This window comes from Amyelois transitella, chromosome 6 (assembly GCF_032362555.1).
Source record: "Amyelois transitella isolate CPQ chromosome 6, ilAmyTran1.1, whole genome shotgun sequence".
Taxonomy (NCBI): domain Eukaryota; kingdom Metazoa; phylum Arthropoda; class Insecta; order Lepidoptera; family Pyralidae; genus Amyelois; species Amyelois transitella.
The window spans coordinates 9,414,384-9,432,866 of NC_083509.1; the positions used below are offsets into that span (position 1 = coordinate 9,414,384).

Here is an 18,483-nt window from a genome sequence, read left to right on the forward strand (position 1 = left end):
TGGAGGGGGGGCAACCGGGGGTGAGGGGTCGGCGCCCACGCAACGCCCGCCGCGCCTTGCCGCCCGCCTTACTCCAGTCAGCAGCTGTGACTCGTGTTGGCTGAACCATCTGTAGGGCCATCTACTTTTTTTCTTACTTAGGTGAGTTCTAGTGAATTTATACATCTAACTAGTGTATTAATCGTTCAGTGAAGTGATACGTCAACGTCTAATGTAATGGAACATGATGCATCGCCGCGATCGAGTGTGGACGGATTAAACGTGTTTAAGTTAAAGTTGCGAAACTGTGTTAAGGTTATTGACGTGATCAAATTCCCTCGGGCATATTATTCCAGAATTAGTGACGTGCTTCAGAGCATGTGATGCCGTCACACAATGGAATGTGACATCACATATTTCTTGAAATAAAACTAGGTTCATGTCCCACTAAATGAAGTTAAAGTGGAAAACATTTGGAACATACATAATTTGAATAAACCTTTTAAAATCATTACTTATTCTTCACTATGCTCTTTATAAGGAAAAACTTAGATTTGATGAACATTGAACTAAAAGTTTATACTTAGTAAACAAAAACTTTCGGTATTGTTAAAAAAATTAAATTCATCGTCATTAAAAATGTAAAATTTAAAATAACATACCTACCAATATGATTAATAGACTTAAATTGAAATTTTGTGGTGAAATAAATTAATGATTATCAGATATCCCATTACATCTTCCGCGAACCTTCCGAGCAAAACTCGAAACCCGAGTAACTGAAGTCTTACAGCGGCCAAATTTGGTAACGTCGGAATGCCACCATCCTATTTCAAGCGCGCGCGCACCTCCCGACGACGCCCGAACGTAGCCGAGCCTGCCCGACGCTAAATGTGGAATTTACAGAACCCAGGCAACTTTTTATTACCTACAAAATTATACTGATGACTTCAGAATTATCTATAATAATCTAAAAATACACTAATAAATTCTCTGAAATATTACTATTAGGAATTCTTCAGTATAGTAAGTTTTAGTTGATTGATTATGCATTTAAAATAAGTGTATGCATTATTTTAGTATCGAATATCAGCAGTTCAATTTAACTGGCAGTCGTCCAAATATTCTCAAATATCAGAATAGTTCCTAATCATAGCCAAATACGCATTTTTGTTGCCATCTCGTTTAGAAAAAATAAGAAGCCAAAGTTGATTTATGCTGTTGTTTATTTAGCTACAAAGTTTGCCAGTGGTAAATCGGGTATAGTTATTACTTAAGAGAGGTAAATACTTTCATTAATAATTTATCACTATATTTACGTTCAAAAAATAATGACGAATGTGACGATAAGCCAGTGAATTAAATATGTTACAAATTAATAAGCTTCTCTACGATACAAATGAATAATGAAAACTTGATCGAACGAAAAAACGTTTTTATAAGTATTTAAGATTTTCTTGTTTTCTTTACAGGACACCTAGACCAACAAACACAAAATGGCGGATGATGAAGTAAGGTAAGATAACGCACAAAAATTGATACAAGTAAACTTACAATTTTTGAAGTTCAAAAACAAATGTTCTTATCCACAAATAGTAATTGAATTTGCTTCAATAAAATGTAAGACATGAATAGATGCTTCGAGCTGGAAAAACGAAATCGTTTGAATTTTCCGACGTTAATTGGGTTACAATTTAATGCCTACATTAAATTGTAACACTACTAACTACATACTAGGGAACTTTTTTGTGCAACAGATTATAAAACAGACTGACATGACGTGAGAATAAAAGGCACATCTGCATGTATTTTTACTATATTTAATTTCACAATAGAATGGTGAAGGAAATGAATAGTGTGTTGTCACATGTGCAATCAAGTTAGAAGGCTGCGTTTGTGAGATAGAGCAAGTTAGACAGGCAGCCATCGTGTTCGTGACGTCACACATTGGAGCGATTTGCACGGACACAGCCTTCAGAATATTAAACATACTCGTATTTAGAAAGTGAAGTGAATTATATAATGATGAATGCTAATGAAATTCGGGTGTAGTAAAATAAGTCAATAAGAATCCAGCGAAGGATTGAGAAACCTATTGTCAATAATCTTTAACAACATCGTTAACTGTGACATTGATTTTCCTAACTGTAAAAAATAGCTGAACGTGGCCATTGAGTCTTTTTAAGTCAAGTCTTTTGGCTCTGTCTACCCCGCAAGGGATATAGATGTGAATGGTCACGTCATACATATGGATGTATGTATGTATTTTCCTAACTCACATTTCCTTAAATTCGCCTAGTCAGAATGCAGTCGTTGTTTTTTTGGACTTTACCAATCCTACATCGTGTTCATATGTTTAACTTAAAATGACACAATCATAAGGACAATGATCTTACGGTTCAGATTCTGAAAATACTTCCTTAAGATTATTATGAAAAAACACATATTATGTCTTTTTCCTTACGATACTCAGGGGATTCGATGGTAAAATTTAATTTAGTGATGGAATTGAAATTGAGATTAGTGACAGGTCGCTACTCCTAGTTAGGCGGGTGGCTAGTTTAAAATAATATCTTAGGTTCTTGATTGGGTTTAACAATCTACGCGGAAACAGAAGTATCTGAGAATGCTGGTGCATCCTATGTTTTTCAACCAGACAGGAATGAAATTTTTATTTAGATCACATCTTTATTCCTTTCAAGGAAGATATTATTTATTGATATTTACATACATACAAATCGTCACGTCTGTATCCCTTGCGGGGTAGACAGAGCCAACAGTCTTGAAAAGACTGATAAACCACGTTCAGCTTTTTGGCTTGATGATAGAATTAAGATTCAAATAGGTCACTATTTGAATCTTAATTCAGGTTAAATCTTAAGGTTAAAAGAAGCAAGCCATCCCATCGCCTAAAAGAAGAATCCCAAGTTTATAAGCCTATACCTTAGTCGCCTTTTACGACATAAATGGGAAAGAGAAGTAGTGGGCCTATTCTTTTTTTTTATTGGTGCCGGGAGCCGCACCGTACAATACTTACACTATTTTACTTAAACGATGATCGCTTGTACATTTGCACATATTAACACGATTTTTTTTTATTTATTTCTGTTCCATTTGTTCTTCGAACCCGTGTTCTGCTGCGACCTTCAAACTTGGACGATTCTCTTCGTGACAACAGTATTGAGTCCTATTACTCCTTGAGACTCAGGTAATTGTTGTTTTAACTGCATGATTAACTGACATCACAAACATCTAAATATATATAAGTACGGACTCTTTATTTGTACCTTCAAGAAAAAAAGTGACCTTTCTATTCAAAGAAGACAAATTAGTTTTTAATTCATCTCTTAAAACTAATAGTATATCTACATATTAAATTAAGATGATTTTTATATATAAGAAAATCATTAAGCATTAGTAAAATTTTAATAAGGGTAAAGAAATTTGTTCATAAAATGTTAAGATAAATAGACTTTGAATTCTATTTAAGCCTTAAAGATTTCACATGACATATTATGAATTTATAAAAATATTTATCAAAAAGACCATTTCATTACATTAACATGACTTTCTGTTACAGCATAATTATAGATATTTATCCAAAATAAACGGTAACTTTAATCCGAAAGGATGCTTTCGAAGCACAATGCCAAATGCTAAATAAATGTGCACTCACTTTGTTATTAATTACAAATATGTCGCACCCTGTTCCTCTACGTTTTATGTATTACATAACACACCGAAAATGCTAATGCACAATTGAATAATGCAGTACGTACTTTATATTTTATCTTAAAATCATCACAAAGTTCAGAAGTTTTCTTTCAAAATGTCAGAATGTTATTTTTTTGTTTCTTTATTGTTTGTAATATTGCTGTGAATTCTGATCACATTTTTACAAAGAAAGGGAGGAAAATTGATGATAATTTTTAAGATGTAAAGTATGTATACTACTTACACACGCATTGCAAAACGCACTGTGATTCACATATTTCGCTGAACACTGACACACGCACCTTATAACAATGTGTACCTATTATATTTTAATCATGCAATCCCGATGCAGTTATAACTTAAGAAAATAGATACCATCATTAAAAAAAAAAGAAATTATTTTTTATTTATAATTATCAATTTAAATCGGATTTAAAATCTTGGAGTTTTGCTTATCCCGTGATATTCCAAGGCTTTGGATATTATATAAGAAAAGTTTGTGATGATGGTGTCTAACCTGTTTGTACACAAATTTTTACGTCTAATTAATTTTTTATGGTAACGTAACTGGTAAATAAAAATATTCCATGTTATATTTTTGTGAGTAATATTTTTACACGAAATATAGAGTGAAATATCTGTTATTTGTGCTATACCAATGATAAATAAATGTTACATGTTTTATGTATAAGTGTATACATAATTATATGTACCTACCAATTATATTTTATGTAACTAACTACGTTAATTGTTATTTCCATATACATATTTAAGGAAAAAGTAATTAAAAAAGAACTTTTTACTTGAAATATGTTTGGGAAAAAATACTGTGTTTTGCTAATTATTTTTTTATTTCTTTTACAGAAAAAGCGTCTCGAGGAGGTAAAGTAACAACGGGAGAAGAACTACACCATAACATTTACACACTCAAGATATTTTTTTAATTAATTTTCTAGTATTATTTCGTTACAAATTAATTACTTTTTCTTAATTAAAAAAAAATCATCAAATAAGTATGTGTGACAAAATAAATTGAAAAAAAGTTTGACAATACAGTTTTAACTTTATATAACTTTAACTTCTTTTCATTCTCATATTATGATAGAATTTAAACAGAATCAGATACTTACTTGTGTACTTAGAGGTATTTAGGTACACTGACAATGTTGACTGTCTCCAGGCGAAGAAGGCCAAACAGGCCGAGATTGACCGCAAGCGCGCTGAGGTGCGCAAGCGCATGGAGGAGGCCTCCAAAGCCAAGAAAGCCAAGAAGGGTTTCATGACACCTGAGAGGAAGAAGAAGCTCAGGGTAAGTTTTGTTTCACTCATATCACTTCTTTTTTTCATAGTGTCTTGTAACTTTCAGAAGTAGGTGCTACTTGGGTTTGTGTATATAAATGAGCATCTGTCTGTTGCATACACTTTGTAATGGTAAAGCCTAAATGAATCCCTTACTGAAATAAACTTCACCCCCTAAAGTGGAGAAGGCAACTCACGTAATGGTGAGAGATCTACCAAAACAATTTCTCTTATGATATAGAAATTTGACTTCTGTTTATTTTTTTATAAAAATACTCACAAGAAAAGATTGGTTTCCTTTTACTAACCTAAATCCCGCTAACAGTTGCTGCTGCGTAAGAAAGCCGCTGAAGAATTGAAGAAGGAACAGGAACGCAAAGCGGCCGAGAGAAGGCGTATCATTGAGGAGAGGTGCGGCAAACCCAAGAACATCGAAGATGCAAACGAAGGTAATGTCTCTCCCCTTAATGTGACCAACCTCGTATCTTTATGTGCCACATCTGATCTCCTATAGTCAGGGCTAAGATAAGCACTCAATGAATCAATTTGTCTATGCCACACACATAACACCACGGCAGATTTCAGATGATCATCATTTGTGTGAATGTAACATCAGTGACCATACATAATTATGTCGTATTATAGATGCTCTTTCGAGGGTTTGCAAAGAATACCACGAGCGCATCGCCAAACTTGAAGATGAAAAGTTCGATCTGGAATACATCGTTAAAAGGAAAGACATGGAGGTAGTGAGACGAGCCGCTCCGGCCCTGTCTTTTGGAGAACTCACAAACTTACAATCTTCACTTTCATGTTTAACGTTACTTGTGATGTTAAAGTGCCGTGTTGACTCTTTCGTCTGTTAACAGTAAACGCTATTTTTACTCCGGGCTTCGGTCTCGGATTTTGTCTTCTCTAACGCGTCTTCTTCTAAGCTCCATGTGAAGTTATCTGCGTTTACTGTCTATTCTATTTTCCGTCTATCTTCTTGAATGACTTGGCTATGAATTAATATCCATGACTAGTGGATGCCGCCGGTCTCCTAGCGCTCCGTATAGTACCCGCGAGTAATCTAGTAAGTTGTTGATTTATAGCGGCTCTTACGAGCATCATAACCGGTTACCATCAGCGTATCACCAAGCTCGAGGAAGAGAAGTACGATCACGAGATGGAAGTGGCCCGCAAAGCACTCGAGGTCTGACCATTTACGCACAACGCAATTAATTTACTCGCTCATCGTTTGAGTAGTTTATGCCGATCTTGTGACTAGTTATACTGTTTTTGTTTTCGCAGCGTATCATTTTGATCGGAGCTAAAAGACAAAATATACCTACATCCTTAACCGTGTGGATAACAATTATATTTCAAAAGCGCTTAACAAAATTCTGACGTAGCAACTCCGAAGCTGCTAGTGAATGTAGATACTGTCATCGAGTAAATAACAACTTAGATATGTCGCAGTAATTGTCCATGATGCCCACCTGATAATTATAATCATGTAGCTTCGCTTTCGCTTGCTCTTCGAGGCGGGGGTCTCTCGTGTACCCACACTACGATACTGATACATTGTCCAACAGTAAGGTGTACGAAGTGCCGGCGATATCATAACATACCTTAAAATGTGATTGTTTTTCTTTAGCGGAACTGCAGACGATATGTCAAATGTACTGGCACAGAATATACAACCTTGAGGGGGATAAATATGAACTAGAACGAGCGATCCAAATTAGGAAAATGGAGGTAATCAACGTATTAGGATTGCGAATGCATATGATATGAGTTTACTGATTTAGTTGACAACATGACATGATAGTTGTACGGCTCACCGCACACATGCACACGTCGCTCCCGTCGCAGACGCAGGTCACTCACACAAAATCCATGCTCATTCTGCTGGCTCAATAATCTGTCTTTCCTTTTTCTATAGCAATGCTCAAGAGAATAATACAGGAGTATTATGACCGCATGTATGTGTGTGAGGGCCAGAAGTGGGATTTGGAACATGAAGTCAGGAAAAGAGATTATGAGGTATTGACCAATACTTTATAACCATTGTGAATATCACAGTCATCGATAACGTAACCAAACGTACGCGTGTGAAAATTCGTGTTATATTGATAACGCTTTGTAAGTTTTCGGATGTTTGTTGTTGAATTGTAAATAACGTGGGGGGTCGGGTCGGTAGTGTTGAGTAGAGCGTGTGCGTGAAATAGACGGCGCGTGCGCCGGCGCAGCCCCAGCGGTGCAAAATCGATCGGCGCGTCATCCGACATGGAGCTTACACCATTAACTACACTAACGACAGTACCCGGCGACCGCCCCCGGGCACAGTAACACTGCACTCATCACTGAAGCGGCACTGCATGCCATTGTAACTCATCATCGTCATCTCACTCTCTCTCATCCGCTTCTTCTCTCATCGACTTAAATTATATCACTCCATCCTCGACGCTATTCATTTCATCGCTTAAATGCTAAAGCTTTTGCCTGCTGCATGACGATTAACTAAGCTTCCGAGTCCCGATTAATAAATCACCCCTGAAAATAGTATGGCACTTTAATAAACTGATAAAAGTGTGACAAGCAGATTAATTCGAGCACCGTCGCTGCTGTGTTGCTTCATGTGTGGTGGCGAGCTAGTGGCCTTACTGAATTTTCTCTTTTTTGTAACAATTAGTTGCCGTGAAGTGTAAACGGAACGCTGGACTGGTTCCTATATTGGCACACGCAAGTGCATAGTGTAAGTGAAACTTCTTGTTCCAAATCTCCAACTTTTCATGTATGTGCCGTTACTCCGCGCGAATTGTTTGCGTGTTCGGTTGCTGAGAGCCCCAAACCTTTTGCAACACCCGTATGTTATTATTTGGACACCGAGTGTGTTATAAATAGAAGTGCCATGCTCTGGTCGAGTTGCCCATTCCCACCCTGTACAGGCCGAGCCGTGTCCTCGGTCGCTCGGTGTACATTTGCATCTATTATTCGGGACACGGAGTGGATACTATGCTCACTTGCGAGTCCAAAAACACAATACATTATACCAACTGACATTTGCAAGTCTGGATCGATTTTGCACCGGCACCCCATGACACACTGCCTCCTCACACAGAACCTTGGGAGTTAGACTGTAGCGCTCAATATGTTACTTCGAGCCGACTTACACTTGAATACTGTTACAAATGATCAGCGCCGTAGAAGTATAATGTTGGCGCTGGTTTTTGCACATGTAAAATATCCTGCACTTTCATGTATTTAAGGTCATAGGAGCTGCAGACGACCAGCTACCCCGAGGCCGGTAGATGCACGAAGTAGGATTGTGAAGTTGGAGATGTATAGAGATAGGCAAAGAGCACAGTCTTAAGACAATTTTGTGCACAGCTGGACTCCGTCTTTGATAATGTTTTGGTCGGTAACTAGTTAATCTGGATGAAACTGTGTAGATAAATTAAACTTGTATAAATTAATTTAAGCTTGTTATTTTTACTCAAGTTCCAAGGTGAAATGTGAAAACAAATTATTCATTCGAATACTTACAATGATATCTCATAAGATTCTATGAAAAAACCACATTAACTAGTTGTTACTCAAAATATACTGGAATAAAGTGCGGAGAACAAGCTACGTGTTCGACTGTTCAAATCTTTAAAACGAAGTAAGAGAAAAGAACACTAGGGTACGGGAAAGACCTTAGCGGAGAACCAGTATGTCATACAGACTACAAAAAGATATAGAACTCGCAAATAACACCGCCTAATCTTCGCTCAGCTCTATATCTTCTCTATGCTTTTCTCGTATTAATCAGTGACAAAAGGAAAAGTCTTATTCAGTGCTACATTTTAGCTTAATATTGTGCTTTCTTTTACAGATCTTTTGGAGTGAGCTTAAAATGTTCTGTCTCTTTCATGGATTGCATGAGGATTTTTTTTTTCTATACACTTCATTTCAACTAGCTAATAGTAATCTTATTAACTTTATATCTAGTACAATTTAAGCTTCTTTAAATATATATTTTTTATCTCATTTAATAAACTTTGAGGCACATAATTACTTAGAAAATAACATTTATTAAGCTTAGGTAACTATAGATAGTTGGAATGAAAATCCGCTGTATATACTTTGAAATGCTTTTTATGTACACTTATTTTAAAATTTAACACTAGATTTTTATTGTAAAGTTTACATTCAGATCTTGGAAATCATTTCCAATGATTCAGTAGTTTCAATCCATTCTTAAATCAGCCTTAACCTTTAGTAGTTTTATTTTAATTACTTGAAAATGTAGTCATTTTAATTAATTGCTTCAATTACAAAAAAGATAAATGAATGTTAAATAATATAACAATGGCTGTGTGTTGACAGATCTCCGACCTGAACTCTCAAGTCAACGACCTCAGAGGCAAATTGTAAGTAGTTTTCTCTACTGAGAGGGAAACTGGCGCGAATGTCACACGCCTGAATAAATAAATACTATTTTACTCAGCAGTAGAACAAGATCATGTAAGATTTTGTTCTATTTTCATATAACTAGAAAATTGTTTAGTTTTATCGAAGTAGGTAATGTGTGAATTAGAATTAGGCTTGCAAGTCTCGGGCCAGTTTCTCTCTTACCATTTTTACACATATTTATAGAAACATATTTATAAATACACACGTACGTTCTCAGCCTGATAAACAGAAACTCAAATAATTTTAATAAACTCTAATATTTAAATGGAGGTTCCAAAAACTGCTTTGTACAACAACTGAGTACCTAATAATTTCAGTAACATTATAAGTGGTAAATTAATTTCGGGAATAGTAACGGAATCGGGATCGGGAATCCTTTCTTTTTTTAAAAACGTTTTTTATATAAATTATATTACCTGAGAATCTACTCTTAACTAGTTATAGGTTAAATAAAAACACGCTACTTTTCATTATCAAAATTAAATATTTTCGAGAATCAAGATAAAATCTTTCGAGTTCATTCACCTGAAAAATGCATTTTCCGTTCTAAAAATAGCGGGCAAGTGGGCAGCGCAGGATGTGCCTGTGAATACAATTCGCGGCATAATGACTCGCCGCTCAGATGAGTGCGCGCACTCCGCCATGCCTACTACCGAGGACTATGCTAGAGCCTTGTTTACATTTGCAAGTTCACTTGCGATAAGTCTTAGGTATTGATTAAGCTGAAATTTGCCGCTAAGATGCGTCCGCGCACTCCACCATGCTTTCTACCCAGAACTGTGCTAGAGCTCCGTTTATAATAGCAAGTTTACTTACCAGCAAGTATATGTATTAGGTTTATATTTTTATATTAGGTATAAGGTTAGATTTGCTACTCAGGTAGAGTCGACGCACCTTTACATACTAGAGCCTTTTTCATAAAAGCAAATTTACTTGCAATTATTTATAAATAAACATCTTTCATCTTTAAAAAAATTCAAGCATAGCTGAAAGTTAAACACATTTAAGCATTAACAAATACCTATAAATAAATCCTGGTTATACATTAAAATAATATTATTAGACCTAAGGAAATTATAATTAAACGTTTCGAAACCATTAAACTTGACCTCGTTAGTTAATTTAAAATATGAAAACCGGAATGATCAAGTAAACAAAACATGTGAACGAGGCTTAAAACTGTGACTCGGCCGTTACACTTCACTTTGTACTTCCTTTGTTGCTGCTACGAATCTCGTAGACTGCTGATTTCTCTGAAAAAATATACTAACAATTTGTACTAAAGGAAATTCTATACTTCCTTCCTTTTATTAAATTTAGGACATTACATGGTTTTACTGGAAGTGTGCATCCATTAAATAATAAAATAAATGTCTATCAGCGATAGTAAGATTTTTTAATTCTGAACGTGACAATCGTAATTATGACATGTTTTTTCAAATCAGTAAATCTTTTCAAAATTTCTCTAATCAAATTCTCCTAAAGCTAATTTATATCATATTTTATATGATCTAAATATACGAGAACAAAACGGTAGAACAAACCAATTGCTAATAAAAATAGAAATTCATTTGCTTAAAATACAGCAATATTTTATATCAATTCTTTGTTTTGTGGTAACAAGATCACATCGGAAAATACTTTACAAAGGATTTCAAAATACAATAACGCATTTCTATATAATGCACGTAAAATGAAACATTTTGCAAAATTCTATAATATGATATATGAATAACGTGCAATATGACTCGGAACTGTTTACAGCAAAAGGTCGACTTTTAAAAATTCACAAAAATTGTGTTATCTTTTTGAATGTTTGAATGAAAATGTCGATTCAAAAGTGGCGTTTAGAAACTCTGTGAGAAAAGATAGCAAATTCAAAAAGAGAAGGCAGCGTTACGTGGCGTGAATTATTTGTTACTAACTTTTGCGCAGAGCTTCGGTTCCGTAGCTATGTTTTTGTGTCTAATATTATCAAAATCGTTCCGGTTGTTTTTCAGTTTTTTTGTAACATAACTGTTTTTTAAATCTATTTCGATTTGTAGATTTTTTTTTAAAGACACTTACTAGTACATTCTTCCAAGTCAAAATAACCTATGTATACAAAGATAATAATAATCGTTTGGATTATATGGTTTCAAGATTTAGTTGCAAGATCACATGGATATTTCAATACAAATTAACAAACACGACAATACAGTAACCGCAAATAAATATTTTATAGCACACGAACACTTATTAAATATTAAACCAAATTTCAGTAGATTTACAGTTTCATTTATTTTCCAGCGTCAAACCCACACTAAAGAAGGTGTCCAAATATGAGAACAAATTCGCCAAGCTCCAGAAGAAGGCCGCCGAATTCAACTTCCGTAACCAATTGAAGGTTGTGAAAAAGAAGGAATTCACCCTTGAAGAGGAAGACAAAGAGGTAATTTGTCTAAATATTGTTATTACTAAACTATTAAATCCAATAACAGTTACTTAAAATGAGTAAAAAAAGAACATTGATCACGAGACATGTTAAACAAATGACTGATTAAAACACCAGTCTTCAGAGAGTCAAATGTTGTGATGCAACATTGTAACAACAATTTTGACTCTGAATGAAGGTAATTTTCAAATCAAGTAATATTGTAAAATTTCGCATACAATACATATTGCATATTCAAAAATTAAGGTATATTTATTTTAGACTTTACTTCTTTAATATACATTATTTATTGCAAATTTATATCTCGCAAATAAATTGAAAAACTCCGAAGTAATAATTTTCTCACACGTAATTTGAACCTAATGAGATCAATCGAAAGACTAGTAATAGTCCTAACACACCAACTTAACACAACACAATAAGAAGGGCAATACTTCTTCATTTTACGAAACCTACAGATTACTAGCACAAAGCAGATGCATAATATACACCAATAATAACAGAATCATCATCATTCTTTAGGTTATTCTTAAATCCTCATAGTAACTAGTTACAACAATCATTTTACTCATGTTCAACAGGCAAAGAAAGCGGAGAAGGCTGATTGGGCCATCGGCAAGAAGTAGATAGTTTAACTTTAATCCCATCGCAGCACTCTTGGTTAATTATAATTTATACTAATTAATAAATAAACATTACATGTAATTTTTATCAAATGTTTATTAATTTAAATGCAATCCAATTCTATAGAAATGAGGTGAGAAACGTTTGGATGATGCGAACAGATTTTATGATTCCGCCATGCTTATTCTGCGTAATTTATTTTATTTTTATTTCCCGCCGAGCTTCGCAAATTTTCCTATGTACAAAATGGGCTGTAGAATGTAAACAGCAAGTGCTAATTATGTTTTATTTCATATACCTACGTTACGCAACGTGACTAACCTAATTATGAATTTATATGAGTTTTTTTTTTAAATCAGTCAGTGATACATTTGTACAAAACCTTTTTAAAATATCTGCTCTGAAGATTTTTGAAGTATAGATTTTCTGACAATCTCTTGAATTATAGGACATTTTCTTAAACTCTTATTTCGAACATTGACTGGTTTTGAAAAAAATACAACACACGTGCTAGGAATAAATAGTTATACAATGTACTTACCGTAGACATATTCTTAAAGAAGTGGAAACATTTTACACTAACAATACATTCAGAACACGCGATAGTAAAACAAAAGCAACAAGCTTTGTCCAAAAGGAAAGTCTACGCCACTATATCATTGGATAACATACTTCTTTTATTTTGCACTGTTCCGGAGAGTTATTTACAGTGCATTCAATTTATCAGATCATGAATAGTTTGCCTCTGAGCGTATGTTTGTAACGAAATATAATGGCATGTTTCACAGGGAGGCGTCGGAGGAAAGGTAACTAATATGAGTATAAGAGCGAGACACGTTTTTATTCTAGATGTTTAGCATACACGGCATGTGAGTTGGGATCTCACGCTGTTTCTTATCTGCCATTCTTAGAATGGTAGGTAGCACATGCACTCGCCTTTATGAGATCTAAGCCTATCCTAGACTTTCTATTGGCATTGGATCAGATCGATACTGTTTAGATTCGGAACAGTAATTGAGACGCTTTTGTGACTCACATGCGCCTTGAGGCGTGATACACATGTGTATAAGGACTTATAGGTTGCATCGTTCTTGGCTTAAATTTTAGCGAATATGTATAGAGTTTTTATACGCTTCAGTGTTATGCTTTCCACGAAATATGAGTCATACCACAATATTGTTAATAAGTTTCAATATTGTAGTACGATTGTTTAGAAAACATTATTTGCGGTTTCGTTCGAATGGGGAATCAAATGGTTGCAAATATAATGAAACGGGCTGTTGACTCAAACATAGCTATTGGCTCTGCTTTCTCTCGAGATTCTTTCCTATTTTAAGTAGCCAGATACAAAGTGCAGTCAAATTTGATCTTTATTGCGTGTGAACTAGATCTAGATTTACTTCAGTAGTAAAATTTATGCTGGCTATTCTTTGATATATGCACGTGGTAGCAGTAGAAATGCTCGAAATACTTTGTGTGTTCTACTTTTGTCAATTCTATTTTATTAAAGTTGTTCCTAATTTATTTGCAGTCGAAGTCCATTTCACCATTATTTTTTCAACAAAACAAATGTCTTATATTTGTAACTATTTGTTCCGTCGGTCTATCAAATTCATCATGGCGTATATGTACATAATTTCTACTGTACAGGCTTCCAATGAAATATCATTAGTGTACTTTGTTATAGCAACGATACACAAATTATTCAATTATTAGATCGTTTCGCTGTCACTTTTTCCCACAATTTCAATCGAATACCATTTATAAAATGTATCACATTATATATGGCAGTGATATGTGGATGCGAAGTTCAGACGAGAGTTATTAACACACACTCACAATTTGTTGCCATCATGCCAGACTTAAATAAAAAATGCAATTGAGAAACGCCATAAAAATGATAATATTATACATAAAAACATAAACATTGATCATATCTTCAAATGTTGATGTACCTATTTACAAAAAAAAAAGAAAATTTTGTGAAATCGAGACAGCGAAACGATAATTGCTTAGTTTAATTATAAACCCAATACTCATACAAATGTTGTTTTTACAGAAAAAGCCGGACTGGTCGAAGGGCAAACCGGGAGATCAGAAGGTAAAAGAGGAAGAGGTTGAGGCATGAAGTGTAACACTCCTATAAACTATTTGTAAGACCTGACATGCCAACTGACATTACCGACCTTGTGATATCACACCCACCTTCAAGTGGCTAGAACCTCCTCCTACCAGTTCAGTCTTGGCAGATTCCTCCAGTAATTTTATGTATTGTCCAATCATGTCTACCATTTCGAACATGTCAAACCAACTTTTATAATTATTTATTTATTAAATAATGTTTTTTGTAAGATACGTTTAATAAAATTAATTTTCTGTACTATGTTTATGTGTTGTTGTGTTTTACCAAACCCTTGTGTATCCTTACCCTTTGTGATAGCAGTTGTTGAGAAATATCATATGGTAATCTATAGATATGTCATTGTGCCTTCGTTAATTAGTTAATAATTAAAATTTATTTGTTTGGTTCACGTATTTTTATCTTCTGTTTTTGAATTAATTAACAATAATAACGTATAAAACAATTTCATATAAAATTCTTACTTACAAAATAATACCTTGAATTTCTTTCTATAGATCATCTTATGGTTACTCTTATATACTGCGTAGGTATACCCTCCCCTGTCTCTAAATTTATAAGTAGCATTAAGTAGAGTTATTCTGAAAATGAAATCGTTTTTGTTTTACCTATAATACCTTGCACGCCTTCGTTTTAGGTCCTTTTAAGTCCTATTAAGATTTTCCTTTTTGTATATTTTATTAGTACCTAATACTTAGTACTCCCAATCGCAGGTGTAAAATATAAAAAAATGATTGATATTTTCCCAGTTAAACTGTCTTTGGCATGAAATCATAATCTTCCTTCTAGTTGGATCTGAGCGTTGACAAGGTATACGACTTATCTTCCTACCATCTCTATCTCCTTCTTTCAAATTAACCAAAGTGAGAGATGTTGGGAATTGCTTATTTTAAAGAAAATAATATATACGGACTGTTTATCACTGGTTAACTTGGCCAGGAATATAAAATTTATCGTTGCCTGATCGCAGAGGAATGAATTGTCGCCACGGCTTGGGTCTACCTCGTCACCCGGACCACTTGCTGTTATGAACCGGGTATAAGAAATGCTTTCTCAACATTCGTGAATATAACTCACCAAGCTAAAAAGAGTGAGGAACATCTACCACAGATGATAAAAATAAATCAATAAATCAAGACTACAGGCTGAAATATAATGAGTGTCGAAACATCTGTTTTGGAGTTATAAATTAATTCTCGTACCGTTTTCCGAACCTTTTTCTAAAATATCTAGGTTTCGTAATGAGGCCCAGTCTGTCTGCAACATTGAGGAGGGTTTAGGTTGTAAAAACCCGAGATACGTGAGCTACATTTAAAAGAAACATAACGTTGATGAAAAAAGTAAAGAATGTAGATTTAATATTAGTTTGCATCTGAGTTTTATCGTTATTTTCGATTTTATTATTCATTCGCAATATAATTTGTAAAAAAATCAAATTTTAGCATGGGAATAAATTAGTGACGATGGATGTAAGCGGTTAATATAAAAAAGTTACACCATACTTCAATTACGTGGAATGTCATAGTGTTTGTACAGTATCCTGCAGTAAAATGATCAATGATCCATCCATATCCATATGAGCCACAACTTTATCCATCTGGATAAAGTTTTCTTCAGGCGACTGTACACTGCACTCAATATAATTATGATGACATATGAAAAAAGAATGCTGATGCGTAAGCATGTTTTAAGTTGATATAAGTAGGTTACTTTTATAAAGTGGAAATATTTTTGAATACGGATCGTATTTAAACTACAATGCTGTTTCAAAATAGTTCGGTAAGTCTATTGCATCGGAGCCTTTATTTCGCTTACTGCAACTGATTTCTTTCAGTGCAATAGCTCTAAACATTGGGCTTTATTTAACGAGCTTTAAGCTTCCACAAAGAGTTGAAACATAAACACGATAACGCTTTTCAACCAGTTTGCTATGTTCATTAATTTTAAATAAAATGTAACATTCAAGTTTAAATTTAAAATTTATATAAAAAATTCATATTAAGTGACAAATAGGTGATTACTATCAGAAGAGCTGATGGTATTCAGATCTAAAGATATTATCATCTCATCACGATTTTAAACACATCATGATTTTATAGTTTATGATCTAAGCTGTCTCATTTGATTATCAGTATTAGGAAATAATTCAATTGAACATTCGACTATGCTTATTAAATTTATCACACTGGTCACGTGTCACTTTGGTACGCATCCAGCGAGATAGAGTTAAGGATAAGAAAATTTACTTATTTATTAAAGTTTCTTGTCAGCTACATAATCAAGCCGCTAAAATTTGAATGTTACTTGATATAACATCTTCATCTTTTTGCATGATTTCTAGTCCAAAAAGAATATAAGATATCACAATTAAAATTAATATCACACTTGTAAATAGACTTCATACATTATTAACACTGAACAATTCGTATCGTATATAATGTGCACGTTAATTAATCATTTCATTATGCATAACGCTTCGCAATTAGTTGGTCAGAATAAATAAAACGTTGTAATGTGAAATGGAAATGCTTGTATGCAGTTTCGTTAATATTTTGATTCAGTGGTTCATAAATCATTTGGCTATTTGGAAATTTGAACAAATAATTGTGGCCGAAAGTTACATGGCTTTATACAAAATTTCTCTCTACAAAGGGAGTACTTAACGGCAATTAATGTTTTTACCATAAACATTCATTACATGGCTTACGATGTTAGCTTCAAAATATAAAGTGTTAAACTGTTGGCCCCAACAAATATAAATTGGTGCTAATTAACCATCAAAAGTTGCTTGCAAGCTTCTTCAAGCCCTACTACTAACAGCATATATATTCAATAAAAACAAATATTTATAGGAAGGGGCAGATGGAGCAGCGCCACCAGCAGAAGGAGGAGCCCCACCCGCAGATGGGGCCGCGCCTCCCGCAGAAGGTGCCCCACCCGCAGAAGGGGCAGCGCCTCCCGCAGAAGGAGCAGCGCCTCCGGCCGAAGGTGCCCCACCCGCGGAAGGAGCACCGCCCGCAGAAGGAGCACCGGCTGCGCCAGTGGAGGGGGCACCTGCTGCGCCTGCGGAAGGCGCACCGGCTGCCCCACCCGCCGAAGGTGCCCCAGCCGCTCCCCCCGCAGAAGGTAATAATATCGTGAACAACTATACGAGTACTCATGATATGATATTAGGAGAGATTTTATTGAGTGGAAAGAAAATAACGCCAGCTGGAAGATTTCTGACAATTAAACACGTGCCAATCCTAATTTATGTACATTGTTGCACAAATTACTTTTTAAACCTTCACTTTCTAACCAGGTATAATTATTAATTCTTTGATGTGTTTTCAAGAGGATTAAAAAGTACTGTTTTCGAGACAAAAGCTGTTGTTAACGCTATTTATGTATTTTCATACAAATAAATGTCATTTATAAGTAATTAATTAATTTTCAACATTTCAACAGGTGCACCGGCGGCTCCGCCCGCAGCACCTGCGGAAGGCGCCCCCGCCGCCCCCGCGGCGGCACCGCCAGCAGAAGGTTTGTAATAACTTTCAAAGGGTCCATGATAACCTTTTACTTTCCCGATTAATAGTTAGTTTATATGATTAAAGTCTTGAGTGAATCCGGAATGGAACCTTCAATTTCCTTCCCAGAGATGTCTTAAGAGGCGAATAAGAGAGTGCGTGCTCTCACTTATGGTGTAACAACCTTGTTTCAACCAATGGTTTGGTTTCTTCCTATATCATGGTCAAGCAAGTCATTAATACAGACAATTGGGCCACAGAAGTGAGGTCGCAACCGGGACTTTACATGAAGAATATGATAATGACGCAAGTCGCACGGTATCTTGTTTGTAGGTTTATGG

The 18,483-nt window shown here is 34.8% G+C and overlaps 2 protein-coding genes across 7 annotated transcripts; both read left to right on the forward strand.

Moving 5' to 3' along the window:
• Window positions 1–14: 14 nt before the first annotated feature.
• LOC106131254 (troponin I) lies at window positions 15–14,882 on the forward strand. 6 transcript variants are annotated; one of them, XM_013330276.2, is made up of 9 exons: window positions 15–141; window positions 1,452–1,490; window positions 4,558–4,575; window positions 4,874–5,002; window positions 5,318–5,441; window positions 5,638–5,738; window positions 9,349–9,392; window positions 11,725–11,866; window positions 14,553–14,882. In XM_013330276.2, exons 2-9 carry the CDS (start codon window positions 1,476–1,478, stop codon window positions 14,619–14,621), a joined length of 642 nt encoding a protein of 213 aa, XP_013185730.1. In that variant the 5' UTR covers window positions 15–141; window positions 1,452–1,475; the 3' UTR covers window positions 14,622–14,882. The 6 variants fall into 6 exon arrangements, with proteins under 6 accessions (XP_013185730.1, XP_060800588.1, XP_013185731.1 ...); XM_060944605.1 differs by lacking the exon at window positions 5,638–5,738 and adding an exon at window positions 6,632–6,732; XM_013330277.2 differs by lacking the exon at window positions 5,638–5,738 and adding an exon at window positions 6,920–7,020.
• Window positions 14,883–16,961: 2,079 nt separating this feature from the next.
• Window positions 16,962–18,384, forward strand: LOC106131104 (uncharacterized). Its single transcript, XM_060944607.1, has 2 exons — window positions 16,962–17,759; window positions 18,081–18,384. The coding sequence occupies exons 1-2, from the start codon at window positions 17,496–17,498 to the stop codon at window positions 18,225–18,227; spliced, it is 411 nt and encodes a 136-aa protein (XP_060800590.1). The 5' UTR covers window positions 16,962–17,495; the 3' UTR covers window positions 18,228–18,384.
• The last annotated feature ends 99 nt before the right edge of the window (window positions 18,385–18,483 follow it).